General features: G+C 43.1%; 2 protein-coding genes across 3 annotated transcripts in view; one reads left to right on the forward strand and one right to left on the reverse strand.

The window, feature by feature from the left end:
- ULK4 (unc-51 like kinase 4) overlaps positions 1–753 on the reverse strand; it is a 521416-nt gene extending 520663 nt beyond the window's left edge. For both annotated transcript variants that reach the window (XM_047770666.1, XM_047770657.1), the window contains exon 1: positions 578–753. The gene's annotated coding sequence lies outside the window, so the exon portion shown is untranslated. The remainder of the gene's footprint in view (positions 1–577) is intronic.
- Positions 754–4911: 4158 nt separating this feature from the next.
- LOC125112134 (60S ribosomal protein L39-like) lies at positions 4912–5070 on the forward strand. The gene has a single exon (XM_047754376.1). It carries the CDS (start codon positions 4912–4914, stop codon positions 5068–5070), a length of 159 nt encoding a protein of 52 aa, XP_047610332.1.
- Positions 5071–10395: the final 5325 nt, after the last annotated feature.

Genomic DNA, 10395 nt, shown 5'->3' on the forward strand with positions numbered 1-10395 from the left:
TAACTCGCCCTCTCGTTGCGCAGCTATCTTAGAAAACCGCAGGCCAAGTCAACCTTACCCGAGGGCACAAAAGGCGGCAGGCACTAGCTAAGCACTCAACAGGTGCTCCCCCTCCGCACTTCACCGACCGAATTGACTGCAGGCTTTGAGCTAGGGGACCTCGAAAGTGCAGGCTCTAAGTCGCTACGTAAACACTCCCTCCTCCCCAACCCCAAGTAGCTCGCCGCCAGCAAACGGGCTGCTTTCAGTGCCTTCTCCAAGTCCACCGACATCATTAGGACCCGGGAATCTAAGCCTGAGTTTTAAGAGCCCAAGTTTTAAACTGCGAACTCGGGCGTCTGTACAGCGCAACTCGCGAAACAAGGGGTGTCCCGTGTACTCTGAACAAAAAGTTGTGTAGAGTTTAATACAGCACAAAGCAGATCCCGAAGAGAGAGGGGGTGGGGGGGTGCACAGGGTCCGCCCAGAGGGGGACGGTAGCTGGACGGCTCCCCTACAGATCTGTAATCGCTCCAGCGAACGCTAAGAGAGACCAGAACCCAGATTCAGCGCCCCTAAAGCCTCCACTGCCACTCACCTGCTCACCAGGTGGGGAGAAGCCGCAGGTCCACCAGACCACTGCAGCGAGTGCGCGCGTCTTAGCCCCCACCCCTCAGGACGAGTCCACTGGTCAAAGCAAGGGGCGAAGCAATGGAGCAAGGCGGGACGCGCAGAAACAGCGTGAAACCTTACAGGTCCATCACCCCTTCGCATTTGGATTAGGCCTGCACGTCTCCAGGGCAGCACGCAGAACGCCGGAAGGAGCGCTGGCCGCTGATTGGCTGATCAGTATCAGTTCCTATTGGCTGGAGTCTGGAAATGAAGCCGCTAGGCACCTCCCTCAACCACAAGGGCCTCGCGCCCTGCGTTAGAGGCTAGTCCACCGATCGACCCTAAATTGCGGTAGAAAATGCTTGGGGAAACCCGGCTCAGAGCGTGGCGTCTGGCCTTGCGAGTTCCACCCACCTCCGCGTTTGGATTGGCCCATCACGTCTCCTGGGCAGCACTCAACCGTGGAAGGAGCGCTAGGGCTGCTTTTGGTTACTGGTGGCTGCGGCACGGAATTGGGTGGCTGGGACCGAGAGTTGGTCCACCCTGACGGGGGTGGGACTGGAGTTTGGGTGGATCGAGGGGACTTTCGTGGGCAGTAGTTGCATAGTTGGTGGCAATGCAGTCCTGGGCCCTCGTCATTTTTCCTGCTCCCACTGTCCTCCGTTTCCTTCCATCGTTTTTCTTATGCCCTCTGGAGCTCAGATGGACGCGGCGACATAATGTGGGTAACAAATGTCTCCTCACTCTTTAGAAAGGAGTAGGCTGTGGATTATCTTCCTTCTTGTACATGAAAAAAAATAGATCAGATCCTCTGATCCCAATTTAGTTGCTTAGGACTTTCAAAGATCCACGCCCTCAAATAGCAACTGCAAGGCACGTTAGCACCAGCTCCCCTTTCCTTCCACTAGAGTTAGCGCAGTGTTTCTCAACTTTAGCATCAGAATCAGCTGGAGTGCTGGTTAAAACAAGCTCCACACCTACCCACAGAATGTTCGATTCTGTAGATCTGGATGAGGCCCTAAATTTTGCATTTCTATCAAGTTAACAGGTGATGTGGATCTTGCCATAAGGGACCGCGTTTGAAAACCTACCTGGAGGAACTCTGCCTCTCTAATGGCAGGTTATTACCTCTCCTATTTACTTTCCTTCTCAGGAATCTTATTAGCCGTTATTGTCAATTTAATAGATTTGATGTGGAAAAAAATCCTCATAGAACAATTCCTAATTAATCAAGACTTAAAATGAAATTGGAACTAGTTTATTCCAAGCTTGATAGCCTTAGCATTAATGTCAGAAACAATATCAAAATCCTGGTGCTTCTTAGCCTACATTTTTTGGATGCCTCCAGGGAACACATGTTCCTGTCAAGAGAGCTAAAATGTGTGCATGTGCATTTTTCTGGATGGGAATCCATGGTTTGATCAGATTCTCAAAGGTACCAATGAACCAGCAAAGTTTAAGAACTCCTGCTAGAGACAATTTTGAGACAATATCATAAACACAAGCTAGAAAGTACATGGACCCAGCTCATTAACCACTACTGGACCAAAAGTTGGACCTCAGCGGGCATTATTAGTTCAATGTCAAAAAATAAAAACCAGCTAAATGCTGTTTAGGCTCTTAAACAGGGCAGAACTCAAAACATGTTTTGAATTGCTTCAGTTCCTGAGCACTTTCAGGGTAAACTTCACCTCAATTTTAGATAATTCCTTCTCGTTATAGTTGATAATAATGAATCTGACTTGAAGCATTCGATACCAAAACCTGACTTATGCAAGTGACCTCTTCCTCATGTCTATATTATCATAATCTAGGTCAAGAATCTCTTCATTCAGTCACACAGAAAGTTCCTTTGGACAAAGCACTATGTTAGACTTGCAGAGGAGGAAAAACATCTTTTATTGTTACCTTCATTCAAAGGAGCATACAAAATAATAATACATGTAAAGTTAGCAAAGAAAAATGGGAAGGAAACAAATTAAGATTAGATTGGATCCTGGGGAATTTAGAACAACAAAAAATACATATTTTGGTGGGGTTTTCCTTTCTTTTTTTTTTGGTCTTTTTTTTGTTTGTTTGTTTTTATAGGGCCATACCCATGGCACATGGAGGTTCCCAGGCTAGGGGTCTAATCAGAGCTACAGCTGCCAGCCTACACCACAGCTCACAGCAACGCCAGATCCTTAACCCACTGAATGAGGCCAGGGATCAAACCCACAACCTCATGGTTCCTAGTCAGATTTGTTTCCGCTGTGCCATGACAGGAACTCCAAAAATACATATTTTGAAGACTGAAGAAATGCAGGTGCTCAGGGTGGGCCCTGAAATGGGCTTTGTATATTCTAGCCACTAGTAGAAAAGCATAACCCTTAAATCTTCTACTGGCTACAAAGTAAAAACAAATCATTTAGTCAGGAAAAATCTTAACTAGTCCTGAAAGAAATGCATTCCCTAGGTCTTCAACATGCTGTGAAGAGCTCTGTGGTTGTAAACACCATGAGTTCCCAGGCAGATTACTTTGCATGTTCCCTCCAAAAAAAAACAGCCTTACCCCCATTCAATGACTGGCTCTGCAGGAATGGATATGCTTCAGGACAAACACTCAGCTCTCTTGGTCTGTTTGGTCTGGGGAAGCTTTCAAGTAGAAGCTCAGCAGAGAAACTTCCTTTGCCACTTCACTTGGAGGTCACAGCTTTTAAAGATAGAAGAGTTTGGAGTTCCCGTATGGCTCAGTAGAGACAAATCCGACTAGGAACTACAAGGTTTTGGGTTCGATCCCTGGCCTTGCTCAGTGGGTTAGGGATCTGGCATTGCTGTGGCTGTGGTGTAGACTGGTAGCTACAGCTCCGATTAGACCCTTAGCCTGGGAACCTCCATATGCCACAAGTATAGCCCTAAAAAAATAAAATAAAATAAAATAAAATAAAATAAAATAAAAAAGGAAAGATAGAAGAGATTTAAATCCAGGTAAACACCTAGTTCTTTAAAACCGGCTAAATATGCAACACCTGTGCTGAAGAAGGTCCCACATTCTTGGGATAACTGGGGGACCTGAGAAAGATGCTCTACTTCTACGTAGAAGGAAGCCAAACCAGGACACTTGGGAAAGGCTGTAGCTGTCCTCACAAAATAATTTGGACTCATGATTCAAGGAACTGAACATGAACTTTCCATGCAGCCTCCCAAAACCTCACTGAAATGACCGAACCAAGATTTAAACCATAAGAGCACTGATGAATAAGGAAGAAAAATGGAAAAGCTGAGGCTTTTTTGGAACACAGAAAGCACTTGGCTTCAGATAAGCAGAGGGCCCGTAGCAAAAGTAACCGCAACTCAGACACCACCTCCCTCTTGGATGATGATTTTCAACCTTATGATACTAACCCCTGCCCCTTAAAATGTCTGGCATCCTAGGATGTCTTTTTCCTTTAATAACCAAGTTAATCACTCTAACACAAATACACAAATACGGTGGCAACTCCAGGATGGACTAGATTTCCAGTGGAAAAAAAAAATTTTTTTTGTCTTTTTGCCTTTTCTAGGGCCACTCCCACAGCATATGGAGGTTCCCAGGCTAGGGGTTGAATCAGAGCTGTAGCCGCCAGCCTACACCACAGCCACAGCAACTCGGGATCCAAGCCACATCTGCAACCATATGCCATGGGGTGGCCGGGAAAAAAAAAAAAAAAAAAGGATATATGTCGGTATTTGCTCATATATAAAAAAATAGATCCAGCATCTGAAAGCAAGCAACCACTACTGACTCGGTGGTGGAGGGGGAAGTGGATGGGTGTGTGACCAGGTATAAGAAATGCATTTTGAACAGTTCAAACTTGAAAGCACATAACTGAACTACCTATTCTATCTGTTCACCATGTAATTTAAGTGAGTATATAGGTTTAAATTATACATTACATATGTGTTTACATTATAAACACACATATATAATATACATATACATACATAGTTACATCATTTAAGTGGACAGAATGGAGTGTAGCCCATCTACATTCTGCAAGTCCTCCCATAAGTAACCATGCATGATGCCCTCCTCCCTAGGATTCTCCCTACAGCTCTATTTTCCCTTCTTATCTCTTCTACCCATCCAAGACTTTACCCCATTTTCTTCCTTGGCCTCAGGGAAAAATTATCTCAGCATGTTATCTGCTGGAGCATCTGAACTCTCAATCCATTACTCACCTCCCTCTAGACAGAACTGACCTAATCTAATCTTTCATCATCAGCGGTCACTAAGGAGTTTGCCTAAACCCTCTCTTCTCTTCTCCGCCATCCTATGTACCGTTGAATTAATTCCTCTCCATGTCTTCTCACAAGACTTTCAGGATCAAGGAATTCCTGGCCAAGAAGCAAAAGCAGAATTGTCCCATCCCCCAATGGATTCGAATGAAAACTGGTAATAAAATCAGGTACAACTCAAATAGAAGAAGACTCTGGAGGAGAACCAAGCTGGGTCTATAAGGAGCCTCCGCACATGAGGTGGCACACGTATTCATGTTGTGTGGTGGTCACTTCCTTGCATTTTACCATATCTGAAAACAGCATAGCCGCAGTTGGATACATCAGGAAATGGCTTATCTTTCTGTTGTTTCTCTATAGCACTTTGCCTCAGTATAAAATATGTAAAGGCCTCTTGCTGGAGGGAGAAAAAAAAAGAAGTTTGCCTAAGCAAATGTCACCCACTCCTGACTTTTACTTTTAGCAGGGCAAGTAATCAGCAGATTCAATAATTATTTGATTTTAGATTTTTCTCTTACAAATCTCAGGCCAAATTTATTAGTTAGCCTCCCTGACAGTCTCTGATAGGGAAGGGGAGAGGCAGGCTCTCCATGTCCAGAGTAAAAGCCAGTTTCTTTCCCTCATTCCTGAAGCATAGTTAACATTGAAATGAGCATTCTTATACATTCATCTTGGCAAGTGTCTCTGATTTTTCTGCCTGAGGATAAAATCATATTGATATGATAGTGTCAAAAGTTTAACATTTCCTTTGTGATTTTTGTTTTTCTTCTTTTGGCTTCCCCAGAGCATATGAAGTTCCCTGGACAAAGGATCAGATCTGAGCCACAGTTGTGACCAGCAGCGGCAGTGCTAGATCCTCAACCCACTGTGCCAGGCCAGGGATCGAACCTGGCCTCAGCACTCCACAGATGCCACAGCAGAAACTACTCTTTTGTGATTAAAAAATAAATAAATAAATTTAGGCATTTCCCGCATGGAGATTAAATATTCACCTACTTTTCTATCTATCTTGTTTCAGTTTTTAATGTCAGATTACTTAGTCCATCTGTAATTTCTTTTGATGAACATTGGTAAGTTAGGTTATAACTTCATTACTCCTCAGAATAATTAGCCAACTATCCCAGCACTAAAATTCTCCCTTTCCTCAGGAATTTGTGGCACCCCCTTCATTAGAGATCAATTTTTTAGTGTGCACACTGAGGTCTGTTTCTAGCTTATTAATGTTGCTCTATTGAGCTATTTTTGAACTAGTTGGAGATGGCTCTTAGTAATGTGCATTTAAAATTTTTATAATACAGAAGAAAAAAAATTGTCTGCAGAGAATGAAGGGACAGGGATGACAATGAAAAGATAAAGAGAAAATGGTTAAGCCAAGGCAGAGTGGTTTATATGACTGGGAGTCATTTAGAGTCGAGGCACTGAGCTCTCTCACAACCTGGCTGTGGCTGGAGAATCTCAAATTATGACAGAAAAAGTCTGGCATCATGACGTCAGCAGCTGTCTAGGAGCAGGATCAGAGGAGTCATATGTATCATCTGTCTATTCATTCGACAAATATATATTGAGGACCCACTATGTGTTAGGCACTACAGTAGCTCCTGAGAATAAAGCAGTGAAAAAAAAGGGTTTTGCCTCCTGGACCTTACTGAAAACAGAGAAATAGTGTCCCTGTGGTAGAATATGTAGTCAATGGGGGTTATGCATCTTGTTTCCTTTAGTTAGTAAGATCAGCATTGCAAGTGGTTGTCAATTCTTTACAGCTCAGAACATGAATCTCCTTTTTATAATCAGGTTGTTGATCACTACCTTAGGTTAGGTTGCTAAGAAGAATGTGGGAAGGGAATTCTTGTGCATGTGATTTATTGGGAAAGTGCCCGTAGGGAGGAGAGCAGTGAGGGAAACAGGACAGGGCACAGAAAGAGCTAAGCAATGGAGACTACATTTGGTCTGAATCCACTGGGCGCTCTAGAGTTGGTCCCACCTAGGGGCAAGTGTGTCGCTTTAGAATGTCCATAGCAGTCAACCTTTGGCTGAAAGCTACTAGAGATGGGCCGCCTAATCTCCAAGGTTAAGGTTGTTACAGTTAAGAGTACATTTCAGGAGAAGGAAGTGAATGGAGGATGAGCACACTAGCCAGGTAAAGAAAATCTGGGTGAGAAATCAAGAATACCTACTACAGGAGTTCCCTGGTGGTTCAGTGGGTTAAGAACCTGGAGTTGTCACTGCTGTGGCTCTGGTGGCTGCTGTGGTGTGGGTTCGATCCCTGGCCCAGGAACTTCAGCTGGGGGCGTGACCCTCCCAAAAGAAAAAGAACAAATACTACATGCACGATATGAGCATTCTATTGGCCTTAACCCTAAACCTAATTATAACACTGGATGAAGCCCTGTCTCCACCCTATGGCTCTCTGTCATAAGATTAACAAATGCCCTAAGCCAAGCCCAAGCCATAACCCTAAAAGACTCACTCTGTTACAACCTTAGATCTAACCTTAGCCCTAAATCTAATCTTAGCCCAGTTGTAATGCTTATATTTAACAGTAAGATTATATGATGTCTGGGACTGGGACTTGTTTCAAAATAATTCAAGGGATGAGGGCATTTAGGTGAAGATAGAGAGAGAGTGGCCCTGCATTGATAATTGTTGAAGCTGATGATGAATATGTAGAGCTCATTATATTATTCTGTTTTTTATTTATTTTTATTTATTTATTTTTTGCTTTTTAGGGCCATAGCCATAGCATATGGAGGTTCCCAGGCTAGGGGGTCAGCTGGAGCTACAGCTGCCAGCCTACACCACAGTTCACAGCAACACCAGATCCTTAACCCATGGAGCGAGGCCAGGGATGGAACCTGCAACCTCAGGGTTCCTAGTGGGATTCATTTCCACTGTGCTACAATGGGAACTCCTCATTATGTGATTCTATTTTTATGTTGGAAATTTTTCATAATATAACTTTTGGGAAAAAAAGCTATCGAATGTATTGGTGGTGACTCTTCATCCGGAATATTAAAGAATGAGGCAAGGCCCCTAGAGATAGACTATCAGGATCAACTCTTTTAAAAGAGGAAGAAGAACTAAGAGGAAATTAGAGAAGAATGGAACACTTAGAAAATCATTTTGAAAAATGTTTTCTGCGGATTGCCCCAGGATTTTCCTAAAACTCATGATACAGTGGGCACCAGAGGAATTATAAAACTTTTTACAGTTTTCTTCCAGTAAAACAGTTTCTATTTGAGTATTCAGGAATCCAAAGAATGTAAAATGAGGGGGAAATAGTGTCTTGTTAGCCATAAAACTAAAATCTCATGGATACATTATTCTGTTCTTTGACAACCATTTCTGTGCAGTTGGTGTATCTGCCTATTTCTGTGATATAAATAACTTCTTAATTACTGTCACTTTATGTTATATTTTGCTTTTTGGTCAAAATTAGTACCCCTTGATTTTTTTTAAATTGTCTTATATATTCATGTGTATTTATTTTTCTGTATGAACTTTAGGATACATTGTCATTTCCCTTAAGATTTCTTTGGCATTTAATTGAAATTACATAAAATTCATGGATTAATTTGGGGATACATGACATATCACAACATGAAGTCTTTCTATCTGGTTAACTGGGCTAACATATAATTACTACCCTCGGGTCTCAGTCAGCTCTAATTAAACATGACAGCCTTACATTAGCTGTGCTCAGGCAGACAGTTGGGGGACCTCAGAGTGGCATTGACTAGTGAGGTCTGCAGAGGCAAGAAGCCTGCAATGAATCATTTAGAGGCCCAACGCAAGAAATGACAAGAATATAATGGGATGGATTGCTGGAAAATGTAAACACTTTTCAGGATCCTCACATTTTCTGGGGGAAAGGGCAGAGAGTTCTTTTCAGGAAAAAGATTCCCCCTTCCTGTAGAAGATCCAAGATGGTCAGACCTAGGTGCCCTGCACTTTGCCCTGGGGTTTGTGCTTTCGTTGCCAGTAATGTCCTGTCCTCCAGTAACATCCTCCCACGTGGGATGAGGCGGCTTTTGTGTCCTGTCCCATGGGATGATTAAACTAAAATGAAAGTAATGAGCGTTTCGTTCTGTTCCTCAAAGTCCTTCTTTGTCCACTAAGCTAACAGGGCTGGCATTTTCCTTTAAGAGCCTGCTACTGCTGTATCTTCAGTTTAATTGGTCCATGTGGGGTGGCCTTGGGAGGAATAAGGTAAATTGTGTTTCCCCACATTATTCTATCAGCTAACTCAACTTCATCTTGTTATACCTTACATGGAGTTGGTTTCTTATTGGTTTATTTATTCCTAGCGCCCCAGTCAAAGAAATAGGAACCTATTCATATTGGGTCCACAGCTTTATTTTGCTCAGTGGGATAAATTTAGTAACACCAGGGAGTAAAATGTTTTACTTGCTGGGGCTGAGCAGTGTAAGATTATTATTTTGTTTTCTTCTCAGAGTCCTTAACTGCAGAAACAGCTGACACTGCCTGTCTTCACCTCAATTCCATTCTGACATATCAGAGTGTCTAAAGAGTTTCCTTAGAGTTTCTTTGCTTAGCTTTGACAGTTTCCAACATAGTTTGTACTAAGCACAAACACTAACTAATACACATAATCTCATGGCAGAATAGGTGTCTTAGTTTGAGTTCCTCCAGAAGACTCAGAGCTATGCAAGCAATTTATTTGGTGATCACAGAAAACAGGCAGGAGAGCAGAGAAGTAAGACAGGAGAAGGAAGATACCCCACGAAGGATGTTTAATCAAGCAAAAATAATTGGAACTTAATCACCTGGAGGAAGTCTGGGAGCCAGCATAAAACATACATTGTTCTAAGGGACAAAGGAACTTCTGGTACAAGGCCATAAATTCCCCCAGAACTTGCAGGCCACTGTTCTGAGCAGAGCAGCCTTCGGTGGCCAGGAGAGGCAGCCAGTGAAAGATACAGGGGCTGGCAGTTGGTACTGGCTACATGAAACTATAAGGCCACAAGGGGTATGGGTGGAGCCCCAACAGGTCCTGCACAATAGGTTTTTCTCAATTCTTATTAACAAGAAATTATTTCAGATGTTATAACATGGCATGATGGTGTGACTGTGCTTGTACCTTGCCAGCCCATATGTACTGGCATCTTTCATTAGTGACAGACCATAAACCTAAGTCCTTACAGCCCAATGACCCAGCTGGGCCAATGAAATAACTTCATGATTCCTGGTGATGCATAAAGTATAGTAACATAAGCTTACTAAATTAAAAACATAAGCTTTTAATTTATAGTGAGGGAGTTCCCACTGTGGCTCAGCAGAAATGAACCTGACTAGAATCCATGAGGATGCAGGTTCGATCCCTGGCCTCGATCAGTGTGTTAAGGCCCTGGCATTGCCATGAGCTGCAGTGCAGGTCGCAGACAGGGCTCAGATCCTGAGTTGCTGTGGTGTGGCATAGGCCAGCAGCTGCCCTCGATTCGACCCATAGCCTGGGAACTTCCATATGCCACAGAAGTGACCCTAAAAAAAAAAAAAAAAAAAGGATTAATAAAAAATAATTTAAACTGA

This window comes from Phacochoerus africanus, chromosome 1 (genome assembly GCF_016906955.1).
Source record: "Phacochoerus africanus isolate WHEZ1 chromosome 1, ROS_Pafr_v1, whole genome shotgun sequence".
NCBI classification, from domain to species: Eukaryota; Metazoa; Chordata; class Mammalia; order Artiodactyla; family Suidae; genus Phacochoerus; species Phacochoerus africanus.